General features: G+C 40.6%; 1 protein-coding gene across 2 annotated transcripts in view; it reads left to right on the top strand.

Moving 5' to 3' along the window:
- The window catches only part of zmp:0000000755 (phosphofurin acidic cluster sorting protein 2), a 47392-nt gene that overhangs the window by 12781 nt on the left and 14096 nt on the right, over window positions 1–20515 (top strand). For both annotated transcript variants that reach the window (XM_038737136.1, XM_038737135.1), the window contains exons 2-9: window positions 7258–7345; window positions 13227–13316; window positions 15203–15328; window positions 16725–16887; window positions 18199–18290; window positions 18576–18656; window positions 18998–19057; window positions 20446–20515. The exon at window positions 20446–20515 is cut by the window's right edge and continues 82 nt beyond it. In XM_038737136.1, the coding sequence (XP_038593064.1) occupies window positions 7258–7345; window positions 13227–13316; window positions 15203–15328; window positions 16725–16887; window positions 18199–18290; window positions 18576–18656; window positions 18998–19057; window positions 20446–20515 (770 nt within the window). The remainder of the gene's footprint in view (window positions 1–7257; window positions 7346–13226; window positions 13317–15202; window positions 15329–16724; window positions 16888–18198; window positions 18291–18575; window positions 18657–18997; window positions 19058–20445) is intronic.

The following is a 20515-nucleotide window of genomic DNA, read 5'->3' as shown; positions in this document are numbered from 1 at the left end:
CATACCAAACATAGACAGTCTCTTTTTCATTCAGCCCTCTGTTACATCACTCATCCTCCACTCTCCACTTCCCCCTGCTTTGTGCCTCTGACTATTGCTGTGCAGTGATCCGAGGGCATGGAACTGGCAAAACATCAACTAGAATGCTGACCAGGGGAAAAGAATTACAAAAGTGTGTTTTTGTTTAGGCAGCATATCGTTCAATTCACCCCCCCCCCCCCCCTTAGTGCTGTGCACATTCATTTTTGGTTTATGAGCACCCATGTCTACATTTTGCATGATAATGATGATGTTTTGGGGTTTTTTAATTCTTGGAACCATTGCATGGGATGACTAATGTATCTGCTGTCTCCTCATAGTCTCTGAAACTTAAGGATGTTTCAATCACAAGTTATCTGAGATGCTCACTAAAGTGCTCCAGAAATAGCATAGTGATAGTAGCCACTCTTAAACACCCGCACATCTTTGTTTAATGGCTTTGAAGGACGTTAATGTAGACAGGATTTGAGTTGTTTGTTGACACTGGTCCAGACAAGACCACTCTTCAGTGATGCTGTGGTATCCATGTAATGGCAGAAGTATTTAACAAAAAAAATAATAAAATAATTAATAGGAAGTCTTACTTTTTGAAAACGGTAGTTCTAGGTCCCTTGCTGCTGCTGTCTTATGTCTGTCTTATTCCACAAGAAATTAATCATTATATATTTTATAGCTCTTAAAGACTTCCATTTTCAAATATGAGGACAGATCTGTTTGTGAATCGCCTCTTTTTGTTCTGGCTTTGTCATGGCTTCAAAAAACTCAGTGGTCTCAATGTTCTTGCTTTAAACTTACATGATTATTCCCTCATATTCTTAATATTCAAGGTACATTTTTGAATAGCGTTTGATGTTGGTGTTATATAAAGTAAGTCTGCTGTCACAACAGCAGTCTCCAGGCAGATATGTCATTTTACCAAAGAGCCAAACTCAAAGCAGCGAGTGGCTGAAGCTTGGTGTCAGGCCAGATGTTCTCTTTGAGACCTGACTCCAGAGAAACTTGACAGGCCCCGTGTGTGTTGAAGAAAGCCAGCCTGACTCAGGGGAGGGTGAGGTCAGAAAGGGGCTAACAAAGGATTATTGGGTGTGCAGGTTGTGTGTGTCCCTGGGCTCTGCTCCCTGACTTCCACCCTGCTGTCCGCCTTTAATCCACCTCCCGCAATTGATTTGGTTTCCTCTGATGTTTCAGCATTGCTTCAATACAGGTGGGCCAAGTTATTCAGTGTGCACTGGAATTGAGAGAGAGACTTGGTCGAGACATGGCAGCTGTAAAATGAGTGACATGTGGGTGATTTGCACACTTGTGTGGTGCATTCTTTTTAGCCTCTCTTTGTCACTGGTGATTCAGTTGATCTAAAAATCCTCATACTTGAGTGATGAAGTGTTAAACTTGTACTTCACTGGAACTGTGAAAGCTTCAAATGTTTATTATTTCTCCCTTGGAAGTGTTCTTGTTATTGATGTAGAGAAAATGGATGGAGCAGCCGACATAAGATAAGACACCATGCCATTTAACCCACAATCACAGGCTTCTTATCTGAAACCAAATATTTGACCACGGCTGTTTGAGTGTACAGCCTGATAAGTTATTTTGTTTGTCCAGGACAGATAAACGTTAAAGGATTCGAGCGTAGCCACAGACAGACCATCATTAACCTCTTAACTCTGAGCTCCTTTTCCATCTAATAATGATGACATGTTTAAAGTTCAAAGCAAAATAACTTAACTGTGGTGGCCCTAATGTACGGCCATTGCACACCTGCCCCTGTCTAAAAAGGAGTGAATTAAATGCCCTGGTAATTTCATTTAGATTTTGTCGTTAGGGTTTCGCTGTTAATCTGCTTGTTTGTAGTGCCTAGGTTAGCCCATAATAAGGCAGTGGTGGTCAGGTATTATGTTACCATGGCTTTTTCCTACGTGGACTACAGTAGCTATGGCTGAGGGGCTGTTCCTGTTTGTCAGTTCAATGATATAGCTTAGAAATGCAGATTTATGTTCTTTTCTAGATGTGGTTGCTTGGCCAATATTTTTTCTTCACACAAAAAGAAGCATTGGTAATATTGGTAAGTAACTGGAGTAGTCTGTATAATCTAAAAGAGCGGCACATCCTTGTAAATCTAATGGCCTTGCTTTACTTTAGAGACTGAAAAGGTCACCAGTTAGTGACGGTACAGTGAGTGACTTGGACCACTTATGGGCTTAGATGGAGCAGCACTACTCGTGTTGCTGTGAGTGATACCATATAGGCTAAACCTATTAGCTGTGGAGTCCTTTGGCACCTACTGAGCATTATTGACCAGTCAATAACTGTTCATTTTGACATGACATTACACTACTTTGTGCTGTTTTATATGTCCATGTCAGTAATGGAAGCTGTCGTGTTGGGATGAAACGGTTACAGATTTATTTGATAAACCACGGTAATATTTCCAACATCAAACGGAAATCAAATCCAGCTTCAGCCAAAAGTTAACAGTCTGCCAGATGCAGGCGGGACATGCAACATGGGTTTGTTTTAGGTCAATGAAAACATGGAGGAAGGCAGTGACAGCACTCTAGAGATTAGACTAGGACTAAGGATTTAGTTGTTTTTTTATAAAAGTGCTGAGGGAAACTTGATCAAAGGTGGCAACACTTCGAGGGATCTTCATACCACCACCCACTACTTTATTGTGAATGCAAGTTAACACTTAACTCAATACATGGTGTGGGGACTTTGGAATGGGGGAAATACTTCATTTGTCCATGTGGTTGAGTCACCCAACCAACATATTTTATTCATTTAAAATCCAGCAGTCATCAAATTGGTTGTAATAGGGTCATTATAAATACTTTATAACTTTATAGCATTTGATGTTAATGCACATTTGATATGATTTTCATCTGATTAATGTAACGTAATGGCAATGCTATTTAATGTTTATGCAAACAAAACGTGGACAGTGCTTCTGCTAATTTGTGGTTTTCAATATAAAACTTGGTAAAAGGTGTGTGCATATAAGTACATTTTGAACATTCTCTGCACATTTTAACAATACCACGATAATACTCGTAACTGTGATCATTTCGGCCACTGTAATCGTTTTATGACATTTTTATACCGTTTCATCTCTAATGTCATCTAGAAAAACATTTGCACGTCTACTGTAATTAGCCTGCAGTAGGACATGAGTCTGATTACTGCATTGCCTTAGAGTTGGTTTGGCCCCTACCTGTGACACAATGTGAACTTTACATTATTTAAAATTATTATTTCCCTCACCATGTTGAAGGTTAAAAGTGAGCTTAGTGAAGCGAGGACAGTTTAAAAATGACAGCTTGGTTCGAACAGTCATTATTAATAATGAAATGATAGGTCGATTATCAGAAAATGAATCTGCAACTATTGTGATAATTGAAATGTGAAACTTTTGCTCATTCCAGCTTCTCAAATGTGAGAATTTGCTGTTTTTTTCTCTGGTTTATATTGTAAACGGAAAACAATGTGTTGATAACTCGCTTAGAACTCTGGGAAATTGTTACAGACAATTTTTACTGTTTTTGTGACACTTATAGGTAGAGTAAATGATTGGGCAATCTCAAAAATAATTGCAGCCAGTTGCAGCCCTAGTCAGAAGTAGTCTGTTTACATGCATGCTAGTATCGTGTGTGTGTGTGTGCGTGTGTGTGTGTATTAAAACATCTTATCAGAAAGGCTTGACAGATGCAGCCAGCAAATTTAGATAATGTTCTAATCGTGTGTACAGGGATCTGAAGTTTACTCTGCACTTGAGTATCAGTTTATTAGCTATATCTACTGTAATATTACAGGACCGCAGTAAATTCCACTTTCACAGGGGTTAAAATGTTCCGTTTTTATTAAAGAAGTGATTCAACTTTACAGTCATTTTGGAGGTGGTAGTTTCTCTACCTTCATCGATGTGTCCTGACTCCTAAGTATGATCAAAACTAGCAAAAGACTCCATAACCAGGATTGTATGTGAGGATCAACAAACTGAGTCTATAACAATGATCATCCAACAAGAAGAGCTTGGCAGGCGATGTGTTTACTTAACCAGCGCAAGCAGTGAAACTGAAAGAGGGATTTCCCCCGTGGGCTCTTATCATCTGGGAAGCAGACAGAAAATGTATCAGTTATCTTTGTCTTCCAACACTTTTTCACAGAAATATTGAACTGCAGACTGCTGTATAGATTCTCCACCCCACCCTTTCTTCTGTATGGATTGATAACACTTTTGTGTTTTGGTCCTATTTGGCACAGAGAGATGTGCTGTGATCCCACCTCAGCCTCCTTCTGGGAATGTGGGAATGACATGCCTCAAATTGAGGATTAATGTGCCCCTATTTTGATCTTGTATGTGTGCCCCCCCCCCAATATATCGCTATAATCACAAGTGCACAGTTCTTTCTAAAACTAGTTGAATTATCCTTGACCCAGTGAATGCCTCTGCCAGCTATTTTAGTACAATGATTAGTGCTTTTGTGTGACACCTGGTTTGTCACTGTAGTCACTGATTGGGTGGCAAAGTGAACTGGCACTGGGTAGGCGCACAGGGACAGACTGGCAACAGGCCAGAACAGATGGCCGCGAGTTTCACTTGCAACACAACACAGTGGCCGGCAGTAGTGGAGATAACACCTCTGTCTAATAATAAAAAAAATCCCTGGTTCCCTATGTGACCCCTTCAGTGCCTGCAGCCTTTTTAATTACATGTGAATTCCAGTCTACTGAGAGAGAGAGAGAGAGAGAGAGAGAGAGAGTGAGCTGTGATGGGATAGAGATGTTGTTAAACCATCAGCCCTGCTTTCCATCTCCCTCCCTCCTGACAGAAAGCTGTGGCTGACTGGTGACTCATCCTCACCATAAGGCAAGCTGGATCCATGGGCTACCTACAAAGTTTAACATTTAATTATTCCAGCCTCAAATAGATTTAGCATTTGATATACTAACACACATGCAGCCAAGTGGATTGGCAATATATACTCGAATGATTGCAGTAGAAATGTTGGGGAATTATACCTTCCCCTTCTAAAATAAATATATATAAATATATTATGATGGCTGCTTGGATAAACTTCTTGGGATCTAACAAGCTTCCTTCCTTTCCCTCTATGCAGTGTTGTAATTTTGTTGATGAACACTATAAACAAACATATTATCAATGTTTGTTTAGCAATGAGTAAGACTGCTGCTGCCTTGAAAGTGAATATCGGCGATGTAACGTAATGTCTGACCAATTACTACGCGTTAAGTTATTAAGTGATTGGATGGAACACAGGACTGGTTGACCATTTGTTAGCGGCTTCCCTTGCTGGTTTGCTCATTTGTTCAGAATACCTCGAAACAAGCACATTGAAGGGTGTGTTCAGAAAATGAAATGTCAGATTTGTAACATTGGAAACCTTGCACTGTAAACATGACTACAAAGCAGTCATTACACAATTTGGAATTTTAGGTTTGTCCTTTTTTCCTAGATTTTTTTAAGACTTGACAAATGGTCAGAATGCAAATAACTTAAATACAGTCAACAGTGGAAAAAGAGTGTTTGCATTGTGATATTTCTAAAAATCTGAATACTTCTTCCACCACAGTGCACAAAGTCTCCACTAACACGTGTTGCCTAATCTCCACAATAAGCTGCACAGCCCTCTACTGGTTTGATTTTATTGGTTGGATCAATCAGTTGACCATCAGGACAAAAGGGAGAGATAATGTAACATGGCCTGCACGGTCAAAATAACCTAAACTTATAAACTAGACGAGGAACTGTGGCTATCTGCGACAAACAATGATGAACTGGTACATGTTGCTTCAGGGTTTTTGTCCCCCTATTCGTATGGATCAACATACTGGGCCATCTCACTTCGTTGTGAGTCCAGGTTAGTCCCCCTGCCAGTCGACACCATATCAGGAAAAGAAAATGTGTTTTGTATTTTTAACAAATGAAATGACAAATACAATAATACCCTTTCTGTTCGTGTGAATGGTGTTCAAACCAGAAATGAACTGCACCACTTCACTTGACACCCCCTCGAGACCAGAGTGCTGCGTTAACACTGACCCAAACAAACTGCGCCAAGGGGACAAATGCTCCAGGGTTCGGTTCAACCGGCCTAAACAAGGCTGGTGTGAACCCGCCCCCTACACCACAATTTCCTCTGTGCTTGAACGTGATGAGTCCTTGTGAATCATACTTGCCTAGCAGGGAGTGCCTGAATCAAGTCAGTGAGTGTTGCAGAGAGGCTCTCAAGGAAAGTGGGCGACTAGATAGCTATTTGTTTGCTTTGTCTTTCGTCCCCTGCTTTGACTCTGGCTTTGACTGATCACAGTTTAATGCAGCGGGACTGGTGGGAAAAGTGGGTCAGGAGGAAGTTTTAGCGAACTTGGCTGGAGAGTTGTTGACTTTTTCACAGTGTCTTGCTGTAGAGGCAGGGTGGAAGGGGAGGTTTTAGAGGTCACAAATTGTTTCTGACCTGTGAAAGAAAATGGGATTGAGCTTGTGTCTGGTCTTAGCCTTTTATATTGCCCGGTTTTGATTTATTCATCACATTCATTCTTTTTTCCTCACCCATTCTGGATCCCAGTGTGACAGCTCTCTACTATTAAAAAGCTCAGTGTGCCATTCAAAATGCATTTTAACTTCTTTAGAGGCATTTGTATGTATGTTTCTTACTTGTTTGTTTTGCTAATTAACACTTGGCAGTGAGTCACGTAAGCCACTGTATTCAACTGTTTACTGTGTAACAGCATGCTGAAACAGGGCTGACTGAAGACATTTTAAAGCACTATGGCTTATCAAAGCATCTGTGCCATGTCACCTTCCATAAATTTGCTCATAAAACTGACAATATGAATCCTGATTTAGTAGCAGTGTGGTGCATCACCCATTCTCAACAAGTCGTAGATTTTTCCTTGACGACCAGGGGTACCAAGCTGAATAGCTTAGGGTTTGATTATTGAGTTCTCTCGATTGATCATTCACTTTCTTAGCAGTCAGTGATGATTACTAGACATTGCCTGTGTATGATCTCTGCAGACAAAAGAACGAATAAAGACTCAAGTAGAAAATATATAAAATGTGACAGCAGGGAGTGCTGCTTTGTCAACCATGCTTTTCAACCCCAGATGCTACAGCGTGTCATGAAGGTGTGCTCACACTGTGTTAGTCATATCACTAATCTGTTTCTTTTTTTCTCCCGTTCTGTCTCTTCTCCACAGACTCTGCAGCCTCACACTGAAAAAGCTGGTCGTCCTCAAAGAACTGGATAAAGAGCTGAACTCCCTGTCTATAGCTGTCAAAATACAGGTGGGTGGGTTAATCTCCTTCATGCGAGATTAACAGGCTAAATTGCAAAACATTTGATAGCCGTGTACCATGTTCTGGACTCTGCGGCTCACTGTTTCTCTATTCTTTGCCGTGGCTGTGCTCTGTTGAACAAGATCACAAAGCCTAGGCAATGACAAGACATGCTTCTAATCCTGGCGATTGATAAAAACCTCTTTAGCTGCACAGGAAGCCCTGGTGAGTCACATCTACTCAGGTGCTTTAAATGGTAGACCAGCATTACCACTTTAAGCAGGAGCATTAGCACCGTAAGACGGACTGCGCATCTTACATTGGTTGCTAATGCATTCTTGTGACCACGGGTGTGTAGTCCTAACACGTGTTGCCTAATCTCAGGATTGTTATTCAAAATGTATCTTACACATTTTGTATGTGAGTCATATCACCTATGGTGTAAATGCCAAATTCAAAAGCACATCGTCTTAGAAAAACTGGCCATTTATTGGAGAAAAACGTTCCCATTCTTTCATTACCCTTTGGAATACTTTGGAAGTATTCCTAGAACACAGAGTGAGTTTTTTAGAAAGGTGGGATAACAAATCTCCCTCGTTTGACTGACATATTGTTGGCAGAGAGTCGGATGGGTTGTTTTAACTTGTGTAGCCCCATCAGTGTCTTTGTCTGTGTATTTTTGTGTGTATGTACTTGTATGGGAGACAAAGGCAAAACTGCAGCTGTGCTTCCTTTATATTTCAGTATTGTGTAATTGATATTAAACCATATTGAATTTTTCAATTTGATCATAATCGTGGAAACCTACACCCCTAGTGATTTAAAATGGCTGTCAACATCATAAACTTGACTCATCTGTAGAGGCACAGTGCTTGAACCCTGCCTTTAGTCTGCAGACGGGCCTCACAGTTTAAAAACACACACTCAGCGGTAAGCCTAGTAGTGGTTGTAAAGATGATGGTCCACTGCTTCTTAAACAGTTGATCCTGAGAGAGAACTAGGGCCAGCGAGTACACCTCAAGTGTACACAGACACACAAGAGCGCACTGCATCAAGGTGGCCATGTGGTAATAATTCTTAGAGGAAAAAGACATTCAAACGTTCTTCACTGCAGTTGCCCAGAAAATCCACACACGAGAGAATTTGAGAATTAGACTCGCCTAAAAGTGAGAAGAGAGGGGGGAGCCAACTTAATCTATTACCTGAACCTGAAAGACTGGGCTCCTCTTCAACAGAAGTCTGAGCAAGCTTTCTTATTATCCATCTGAAAAAATCTAGTATGTAGCCTTTACACAGCATGTTTGATTTATCAACACAAGGACAGTGAATATGAGTAATCACAACAGTAGATTATGATATGCAGGAATGTTGGGCAACTGTATAAGTGAATAAAACATGAAATAGTAAGAACGTCTGCAAGGGCAATTATCACCATTCTACCTTACAAAGCCAAAAGCCAACATCTCACCTTCCTGTAGAAGTGATTGTACCATAGAAAGTGTCATTTCTGCAGGAAAAAAACAACTAAAAAAACAAAGACAAACTGCAAAAAAAAACTACAGTGACTGCACTCTATCGTGTTAAGGCTAGTTGGTGATATAGCCTTCGTTACAGCCAGTTGACCCACCTTTGCCTATTTCCTGTAATTAAAATCAGTTGAATAAATCAATGCTGAAGCTCCAGCATTTGTATTTACATATTTACTTATTTGTAAATAAGTTTGTTATATCACATAAATAACTTGCTAAATAGCTAAATAATAATGGAGAAAAAAAAAGTAACACCAGATAAACTAACCAACTGGAGTAGCAGCAGCTGCCATGGCTGCAGCCTCTGACTCTAGTTTAGTGGGATAGAGGTTAGACTACCTTTGAATCATACATTCAATGTTTTTTCTTTGACAGTAATTAATACTCATCATAAAAAGGCATGAAATTAATGTTTTACGACTTATATAGCTGTTACACAGTTTGGCTATATATGTTACCACTCTCTGCTTCCATGCCTCAGTAATTGACCTTTTTTCTATCCCACTGTCAATATTGTCCCTCTCATTATGAAATATAATTTTATGCAGTACTGGGTATTCTGTTTAAAGCAAAACAAATCGTCACCTCCTTTACTGTCATCCTGAAGGAGAAAGCAAGCAACCAAGTGTGGCTTTATCCATGAGCTACGTTGTCTCTGGAGCGTGAAATCTCTCCATTTCTGCTGAGCCACCCTAAGGACAGCCGAGCGAAGCTCTGTTCACCACAGCTCCGGAACTGGAGCATTAAATGCAATTTCCAGCAGCAAAGAGAAGAGAGAAGAGAGACGTTGTGAGGATAAAGAGACAGTTGGAGATGATGACAGAGGAATAGGAGGGTTTTGTTTTCAGACAGTGAATGACAAAGCCTCATTACCGCATGTCATCGGTTCTCTGTTCCGCATACAGTGGCCGTCTCTTTTCTCTCTCTTGGTCTCATCAGGTTGAGTGGCCTGCATGCACGCACAACCCTTGTAATGGCTAACCATTTGGATGCCCTCCCAGAGCCACAGCAGCAGGGATGATGAGATTGCAGTTTAGTCTCTAGGAGGCTCTGTATGTTCCCGGACTATCACCCTGGAGACCGCTGGGTCACTTCAAGTAGCTCCCTCAGTCAAACTGCTGCTACATTTTCTGTACATTGGGTTGCAGTGCAGTATGCTACTACATGTGAACCACATGATGTGTCTTTTGTGTGCAGTTGCCTGAGGTTGTAGCCAGACATTGGTGTCAGCTGGATTATGATAGAAAAGGCAATCCTCATTTCAGCACAAGTCGCTGTCCAAAGCACTTCCATTTGCAGCACACTCAGATATGATCCAGTTATGTGTGTGTGTGTGTGTGTGTGTGTGTGTGTGTGTGTTGGGTTAAAGCAGAGGCCTCAAAATGCCTTTAAAACCTCTTTAATACAATTGCAAATTGAGCTCTGTCCTAAAACTAAATCACTTCCTGTCGTTGCTCCAAACAGGGGAAGCCAATTTTGAGAATTTAACATTTCCAAAAAAAAGTAACCTTGAGAAGAAGAGTAAAGTTGAACTTCTTTTCCCACAGGTTTGTGGAGCTTGGTAGAGTAGAGGGGCTGTAACACCCCCCCCCCCCCCATCTGGCCCCAGAAAGACAGTGGAGAAGCTTGTAGCAGGGGAAAGAGGGTGGGGAGGAGGGGTGGGGGGGCAAAGGACATTCAGTACAAGCTTTCCTTGCCAAGGCTCTGTATTGTTAATGCATGTCAGGCAGTTTGAGAGTGCTCAGCTTTTGTATCCTGATTCATTGTACCAGCTTCTAAGCATGAGAAAAGAATGCATACAGAGCTTCTTTGTGTAGCTCAAGTTAGTGACAAGATCAGACCCGGACAGAGATTTACCCTCTTTTTTGCTTTTTTGCTTTATATGCAAAGCAAGGGCTGTGGCTACTGTCAAAGGTACTGTCAGCATGACCTTCTCAGGAACACATTGAGCCATTACGCTGGATAGAAAAAAATGCTTATTACAACTGAATGCTTTATGCTAAATATTCTTTGTTCCCTTTTTTTCTTCAGAGCTTTGTTGACTATTAACTATTGACATTGCAGTACAGGTTGCTTTTAAAACATTCCTTTACTTTGTTGGGTAGGCTTGAACATAGTGTTATGTATTCTCTGAGTGTTGCATGGTTGTATTTTAACAAGTTTGTAGACTTGGAACTTAATGCAAGATGTTGAACTGTATGAGAAATGTCTGAATAATTCATTAAAATAACAAAAACAGATCAGGCAAACATCTCTTGTTAAATAGTGGCATAATACTCATTTAAGGATGAGAAAATACCCAATATAACTACATTTCTTAAGTATATAAATAGCATTGTTTAGCACAGCAAACATCTGTGGCCATGAGCTAGAGCACCCTTTTTCTGCTGCTCACCCAGGGACAGTGAACTAGGAAAAGAGGTAGTGGAAGTGGAGGCGGACATTGAGACATCAGATGCCAAACTGCTTGACCTGTGCAAGGCAATTCAGGGTAATGCTGTGAACAGGGAGCCAGTCCATCACAAGGATGACACAGAGATAGACAAATTACTTCATACCTTGACCCATACCACATACCCTACTATTTAAAGTTTCCAGTTTTCTTCTGCTGCTTTCTTCGCTTCGTCTGCTGTTGATTACTAGGTTGATTGGAGGGAGTTGATTACTTGAAATGGGGGTATGTACTGTATGCCATTTTGGTTGGCTGTGACAGACTCTTGCGGTTCTCTTGCCGTCTGTGGCTCACAAGGCCTTTGGACATTTGTTGGCCTTGTTTTCCTGACTGAGTTTTTGTGGATTTTCCTCAGCCTGCCCTCTCGATCATCTATTCACTCTGAGTTGGCAGGTGTGATTAGACTGGAAAAACTGTTAATGGAGTAAAAATATACTCCCCTTTTGTTTGCTGATATGAATGCATAGTCATTTAGATGCTATGCAATAAGTTAAGTAATCATGGAAGTGTTGCAGCTACAGAAGCATCGCTGCATTTTTGATTAAAGCTAACACCCTCTAATATCACGTGATGATTCCTCAGCACACACCCAGCCATTTAATTTGGTATCTGTTACATGATTTAGCAGCTGTGATGACATTAGGATCCAATGTCGTACCCACTGCATCGGACTATTAAAGAGTTTCTCCCCAGGGTATTAGGCCAGATAAAGGATATCCTTACCGCCCCATGCTGCTCATCAAGTGTTGCTTAATTCTACTGGCAAGTTTAGCAGATACCTGACCTAAGCTCTGGGGACTTACGAAATTTTTACAGCAGTCGATGCCTTGCCAAATATATTACACAACAGATGCCTGTATTCAGCACTCACAGCTTGACACTGAATCCTGAAACCCGAGAGTTGACAAGCTGTTTTCTGTTCTCACGTTCACTCTTTGATTCCCCGTTTCAAGATAATAAGAGGCAGAATAAGATGCTTGGTTGAAGAATGAAACTGTAACTTGATGAGGCACGTGATGGACTTTGGGGCTCATAAGAGAAACATGCTAGAGCTGAGACAGGTCCCTTTGAGGATACACTGTGGCCTGGTGTCCTTACATTTGGAAGAGACTCCACAACCTGTGGCATTTAAATCCCTGTGCTGTTAGTGCCAGCTGCCAGAATTAGCTTAGGTCATAAGTCTTTCTCAACCAGAATAGTATGCATTAGATAATAAAACTAAATTTAGTTTTGATTAGCAGCTTGAAACAGTGGCTGTTAATTTCTAATAGAGGTCCATGGCAACAACAAACAACCTAGTAGCAGCTATAAATGTCTCTAAATATATAAACTTTTTTCAGGTTACAGTCAAAGTTCCACCTGTACCAAACAGTACAAGTTGTTCCAAAAAGATGCCGAGGGTAGCTGAGGCTTAGAGTTTAAAGCTTGTGATTAGGCTGTTGCTGGTTTGAATCTATATCAGTTAGTTAGTCAGTTTTGAAACCCGGTGTAAGGAAAACTCTCTCTCGCCCTTGATATGTCACTAAGCAGGGCATCTCACCTCGCTTTCATTTTTTCTAGTAACGCTGTTCTCTAAAAAGCAGCAAAGGAATGGAGGACTGTTTGTACTAGGCTGGCTCAAGGTGTGATACTGCATAAATGTGTGAATATGAAGCAGGCTGGTACTCGAATAAGGCTTGCACACTCAGTCACTGTTGTATGGATAGATTGTCTTTAAAAAACAACACACAAGAGTTTGAGTTTGCACCCTCAAATCTTACAATTTTGTCATTGTCATACCAGAATAGATTTATTCCAATTTCAAGCTAGCTGCCAAAACAAACATGTAAGTCTTTGATGTATAATTTTTTTATATGTAACATTTATTGAGTGTGCTTACAATGAAACTTTGCTTTACTTTGTATTCCAGGGTTCCAAGCGTCTTCTGAGATCAAATGAGTACGTCCTCCCACCCAGTGGACTGATGGAGACAGATCTAGAGCTCACATTCTCACTACAGGCAAGCACTCTGGCAGTATACTGTGAATTGTCACACTGATATGGCAGTTACTTGACAGGCAGGATTGTGTTGAAACCTTTACGCACACCGCTGCCCTTTCTGAACTCCCTAGTGTAAGTGTTAAGTTAAAAATATCCGTGTGTATTTATACATGTGTGTTTACAGAATTTTGTGAAGATGAAATCATGCCATTTAGTGGTCAGAGGAGGCATTAACTCTTGTTGTAGGGGGACAGCAAGTGCCGTTGTCTCTGTTGTTCAAAACAACGTTTTTCCAAGTACAACCTTTACTCTAAAGCGGCACATTTTTATGACAGAATGTTTCAGATTTGAAATAATAAAATGACACTGCATGCATGCTGACTATTTGCGGACTAGAATAGCTAGATGGCTATAGAGGTGAAATAAGCCAGGACAAGTTAACAAAACAGACATGAAGTTTGAAGATGAAGTTTGAAGATGAAAAAACGCTTTGCAAAAAGCGGAACCAAAACTGCCCAGCCAAAAATCCCACTGCTTTTGAGTGAAGCCTAAAAAAAGTGTGGAGCAGTATTGGACATGAACATTGCAGCAGTGGTGTTCAACCAACTTGTGAAGCTTGATCTTACAAGATATTATTGTGTGAATATTATTGACCAAGAATGATGATCATGTTCTGGCAGGTGGAGACAATGTAACTCCAGAGGAAACATGTGAGGATGAAATACTGAGTCTCAAAGAGAAATTTAGTTCTGAGGGTGAGGTGCAAAGTTTTGATGAAGGTTCACCAACAGTTCAGCAACGGTGCAGCAGACCGACTACAGAATGCAAAATGTAACACCTGTTATGTTGATTCATTGCTGGCATCTTAGTACAGTGAGACTGTTATTTTTACATGAACTTGAAAAAATAAAACATTACATTACATTTAGCTGACGCTTTTATCTAAACTGACTTACAATTGCTATATATGTCAGAGGTCACACGCCTCTGGGGCAATGAGGGGTTCAGTGTCCTGCTCAGGGACACATTTGTGGATGTGTCACAGTGGGAATTGTACCCAGTTCCTCACGCCAAAGACATGTGTCTTATCCACTGTATCACCCACCACCACAGTAATGATCGCAATATAATTTTCTCCAAAGAAGGTTAACATCAAGGGCAACTGGACTTGATTGAAGATTGATAATCAACCAAGTCCAGTTGCCCTTGATTTTAACCTTCTTTGGAAAACCGTTACCTGGACGACTGAGAACCTTCACAGACAATATAATTTTCACAATATAACAAATGTTCAATTAATGTTTGATTTTATTCATATGAATCACAAACAAATTAGCACTTAATTTTTCTATTAAGATTTTTATTTTGTTGAAGAATAGGGACTGAAAAAATATTTTACTTTATTTTACTCTGCATATTTGTTGAAAAAAATTTTATCAATCGTTTTGAATGTTGTACCTCACATGTTGCGTGAGCCACTGTTTGGCATCAAGTGTTTGTTCTGATCATAAAGAAAAGTTTTAAACCACAATTAGCCTAACCATCTGGTTTCTTCAACTTTCAGCCAGGAGCAAAACTCAGCCTTTAAACTTTAAAGAAATAATGATTTGACATTTTTGGCCGCATCTGCCCAGCCCTAGGTGTATGTGGTATCTGTACATTATCAGTTCATCAGTGAAGGAAGGAACTGAAGATGAAAATAAACAGATAGTGAATGCATGCAATCTTGTTTTATTATTTCAGTTGTATGGTTTGTTTTCTGTTGTTGCTCATAGCAGGTCACCATAGAAGGAGTAACAAAAACAAAGTGTTGAAATGAGTCTGCATGTGAGGTTTCATCTAAAGGCTGATGAATATATAATGTGGTCTGCATTGTTTATCTGACTTTGTTGTTGTTATTTTCAGTACCCCCATTTTCTGAAGAGGGATGCCAACAGACTGCATATAATGCTGCAGAGGAGGAAACGCTACAAGAATCGAACCATCCTGGGCTACAAGACTTTAGCTGTGGGAGTTATCAATATGGCCGAGGTACGGCGTGGTGTCTCAACTGGTGCATTGCTTTCAGACGTTTCATTTCGTGTTTCATTGTCAGCTGTTTAATTTCTCTTGAGAAACATGTCATCTGGCTCTGAGCTTGTGATTGCTCTTCTCTGACAGTGATTGACATGGCTATTAGTGTCTGTGTACCATGTCTTGGTTGCCAGAGAGAGGGCCTCCTGTGTTACACATGATTTCAGATGATTCATGCTCATCACACATACTGTTGTGTGAGATTATGGGCCATCTGGAGTTGGCTTCATATGCACTTTTCTGAAAACAGTGCATTTGGCCATGCTGGTCCATGGCAGTGGGGACTTTGTAGTTATGTCAGACTATATGTATATTTGGCCACTCGGCAAAGATGCATTGAAATTGCTGGCTGGATTACAGTAAACAAGTGACAATTTGGGCTTTATAAAGCAGATACAGATCAATTAAAATGCCTTGCTCAGGACATAATTAGACTGAGACTGAGACGTAGATATTGAGTATCACACTGATTTGGCATGGAGAAACACACACAACGTTTCTCCAATTCTGATTACAGCAGCTGATGCGCCCATTCATGCTCAAAGTTACTTTCAGGCAGTAGCCCCAGGACAGGAATTGACTTTATCTGAAAACGAGACTAACGCCTGATTACATTTTAAAATACCACTCAACTGCGGTGTTGTTTTGGTGCTTGCACGGTGAAACAACCCACAGACTTCTATGAATAAAGCTAGATTGGCCATTATTGGATCCTGTGAGGTAATTATGTTGTCATCTGCTGTAGAGTAAAGTCTCTCGTGCCCTCATTCTGAATATATGGGGGCATTATGTTGGAGGGAGTCACTTATTGGACTTTGCATGCAGCATTCAAGTGCACCCCTGCCAGTGTTTGAGCAAAATGAGCCCTACTCCCTGTGCAGCAATTCATCAAGTGAAATATTGAAAGTACCCCCTAGATAGAGCTTAGAATGAAAGCTCATCCCTTCTCATCTTATTCAAAACAGTTTATGCAATTTGTATCATAATGTTTAACTGGATGATACGAGCAAATTGGTTCAGCTTATTTGGACATTCACAGTGGAAAAGCAGCATTGTGTTAATGGAGATTTATGTAGAGAAAGCATTGCTGTCAGCTTGTGATCAGTCAGTAAATCTTTGTGAGAATAAAGAAGTGTAAAATCTCAGCATCTCAGCTAAAGGGGACGTGATGTTTATCCAGATGAAATCCATATATCAAGTTTTGAGTTGGATTTATTCAAGAAAAGATAAAATTATCAGGAACATTGCAGGGGAGGGATCAAATGAAACTAAAGCATGTTGTATAGATTGGTTTGAAGCCCATTTTGTATTTGAGCGGATTCTTAAAATAAGTGGTTAATCTTCCTATGTCCAGGTGATGCAACACCCGACAGACGGAGGACAGATTCTGGGTCTCCATAGCAACGTGAAAGAGGCGCCAGTGCGCGTGGCGGAGATCAGCGTGTACTCTCTGTCCAGCCAGCCCATCGACCACGAGGATGGTAGCGGCCAGGCTGGCCGCAAGACCAAAACCTCAGGTGGGCACAACCATCTCCTGTCCCCCTACGTGGGTCTGTTAGACAGGCCTGTACCCATGCTGCCCGGCCAGATCCTGTCTGTAATTTCAGCCTTCACCCTCCAGCCAGCCCTCCTTCCACATGGCTCTTATTTCTGAACTCGAGGACAGAATAAACTCTATTAATCCCAAGCCAACCTATGGCCAAGGATATGTTATTCTCTTCAGCTATGGTTGTAATGTTGATTTAAGAGTTGAACAGATTTACAAGCTATTAGCTTACACTGTTCTAATTCTGGACGAGGAGAAATGTTGGACCCTGCTTGGACTCCGAGCCTTCATCTGCTATGCGGATCCCTCGCTGTTCTGGATGTTATTAAGGAGACCACACAAACATAACAGATGAGCTCATGCACCAAGTATTAAACTAGTGTCACACTGAGGGAAGGAAAGATGTTTATCTTTCCCCCTCTCTGCAGTGATCCTTAATAACATCCATCCCATCTAAGAACGTAGAACAGGATGTTTCACAGGCAAAGTGAAGTCTGAATTTGCTGTTAAGAAAAAGAAAAATCACCTGATCTGTCCTCAGCCGTCAAACACGCAGTAAAATCTGCCTCTTAAAGAATGTGGCTGTTCAAAGCAATAAAATCTGCTATTAAACAAAAGAACGATAGTAAAAAATGTTTCAACCAAAATGTCATTAAAACTTAATCAGAATGTGAGACATGCATCACAAAAGGAGCTCTGCAATCTGATCTGCATATAATAAGAGTTTCATTACATTTCAGCAAGCAAATTTAGCATTTAATTACGCGCACAGAAAATGTTTCTGCATTCATTACATTATTCTTGTCAAGTAGTCAAAAAAATTCAATACTGATGAATTCTAGAATTGGACAGGAAGTTGAACAAGTCTATCCACACAAAATGAAAAATTGTGTTTGGGCTCAGTCTGATATTTGTGAAAGTACAAACTATACTGAAAGCATCATTTTCATTATAATAGTCGCAGTGTAAGATTTTTTTAACTTGTGGATTTCACATTGAGTTTAGGAGGGTTGGATATCACTTCGAGGAATTATAGGAATTCTTTATGCCAAAACAAAATTTCAGCAGTTTCATCAGTAATAAGGCAGTGAACTAGTGAACAGCATTCTGCTCACCTCTTTTCAGGTCACCTCCTCTCAGTCCAAGTTTTGAAAAGACATGTCTGTTGGGAAACTTGCAAATGTGAAGCTGTACAGATGTACTGCCACCTAATATAATGCTAGACATGTATCTCTGTATTTTGATGTTTTTCTGTGTGTGTTTCTGTGCTTGCCTACCTCAGACCGCTCCCCAGACATGGATAACTATTCTGAGGAGGACGATGACAGCTACTCGTCAGAGCAGGAAGCCAGCGATGACGCAGTTCATGGCCAGGTCAGTGCAAGAATATGCTTAGGCGCCAACAAATCTGCAACATTTAGTGAAATAAAATACATACAATAAATTCATTAAATAAGTAGTTACATATACTAGTAATGTTATACAAGAAGAGATTCAGCAGATTTTGACAGAAGCAGTTGTCCTTTCAGAATATTGTGTTATTATAATAATGCATTTTCTACATTTAGCTTAAATGTATGCAGGTAAAAATGTAGGGGCACTTATATCTCACTTGATATTGCGATTTCAGATATTTCACCCATCCTCTCTGTATATTAGGATCTTTATGATGAAGATGATGAGGTCAGGAAGCCCAAGAAACCCCGGAGGAAAATGATCCGGACCACCTCCATGACCAGGGTTAGTTGCCTTCTTTTTTGCTTGCCAATCATTGACTTTGAGAATAGCCTAACTCAAGATCTGTGTTTGCCATTGTACAAGCTTTTAAGGGAAAGCACACACTGTGTTCCATGTGTTCAAGCCATTAGGACGTGGATGAGCATGTAAATGAACACTGTGGGTTCACTGGGCTGATTCTAATGGCCTTTACATACTGTGGCTGTGAATGAGTAATCCAGTGGACAGTTACTGGTAGAACTGATAAGCCCGAGCCCAGCAGTCATGCATATTTAATTGTGACAGTTATTTCCTTTTCAGAGGTTTCTTCTCATAATTGCATGTTGTTTTTTTTCCTGTTACAGCAACCTAACTTTAAGCAGAAGTTTGTTGCCTTGCTGAAGAGGTTCAAGGTAACAGATGAGGTGAGTGCGAAAAGAATAATTGACTTTTTTTTAATTGACAGACAGGAGCAAACGCTGTGGGGAATGTTAGTGGGGTACAGCATCCTTCTCAGTGCACACGCCTGAAAATTCCTCAGTCCTTCTGTTAGGAATCTTTAGTAAGTCAGTTATTAAACATATGAGTTATTAAATTGCCCTGAGGACAGGAGAAAACAATCTCAGTATTGACGGTCTAAACAGCATTTTGCTCCATCACTGCTAATGCTCTCCTGACTGGAGGAGAACAACCTGTAAAGAAATCACTGCCACAACAGAGGTACAACCATCATTATGGTGCTAGGCTGCATTACCTCTGTTTTCATGGGTGTATGATTCATACATCGCCATTAGCAGCGATTCGTATGCAGAATCCATTAACAATCTTATTCTCTACCACTTAATCTTAATGATTGATGTCGGCTTACATTCCTGTCCTTTTTGAATAAATGTTTCTGTGAATTCTACATAATAGCTTGCAATCACGTCATCAGCAGGACGGCGACCATTTGTGTGCAACCACCCCTACATGTCCATTAGTACATAATCTGTGTTTGTCCATTAGTACATAATCTGTGTTTGTCCATTATAATGATAATAATCTCCATTGAACTGTGAAAACTATAGGAGTAATTGAGATCACCTCGTTTCTTCTCTTTCTTCTTCTGTGTGATGACCGTCTGTAGATTGAATGTATAAAAAATGAGCTTCTAATGTTAAATATGTTGGTTTTCCGACCTTTTTACTCATCCCTTTAGGTATACAGTATATGTAACTGTAAACACTGGGACCATATAGACTTGTGTGGGTGATTTAACCCAGTGATGAATACAAGAGCCTCTTGGCCATCTTGAGTTTTGCTGGATGGTACTGGAGGCTCCAGGTGGCTCGATGATCTTTTTATCAAGTTCCCTGTCTCTAATCCCTTCCTTGAGGCTGGGCAGTATGCAGGGCTACAGCTCTATAAATACATAGCCAGGAGGAGGAGAGGGGACAGACTGTGTTTATCTGCTCCCCGCCAGCTTCTGCACTTATGGAGTGGCATTAATCACCTGATTAGTCCACAAGCCTGCCTGTGTGCAGCTCCTATGATATACATACCCACTGTGCAGCTGGCAGATCAAGGCTCAGCACCTTAGCTCTTCTCTAGCACTCACTTACCTTTTAATTGGCCTGCTTAGGACCAAGGCAGGGATGTATTTATAGCATAGATTTCCTCATTTTATAACCTTCAGTGTTTTTGTTCATTCTTTGAGCTCCATTAGCTAAGTTGTGAAAGTGATTAGCTAATGCACAGCACCAGTCATTCCTTACAGTTATTTAATCTCAGTTAGTACTGAGGTGTTAATCATGTGTCTCTCCTGTGCGGAAAGGTCCTGGACTCTGACCCAGTCGACCAGACTCAGGAGGTGGAGGAGGATCTGGACTTACTCTACGACAGTC

The sequence above is a fragment of the Micropterus salmoides genome, unplaced genomic scaffold (genome assembly GCF_014851395.1).
Source record: "Micropterus salmoides isolate LMB-PRFRI ecotype aquatic unplaced genomic scaffold, ASM1485139v1 Ms_hic_scaffold_22, whole genome shotgun sequence".
NCBI classification, from domain to species: Eukaryota; Metazoa; Chordata; class Actinopteri; order Centrarchiformes; family Centrarchidae; genus Micropterus; species Micropterus salmoides.
The sequence above is the reverse complement of the archived record's forward strand: the minus strand, read 5'-3'. Positions and strand labels throughout refer to the sequence as shown.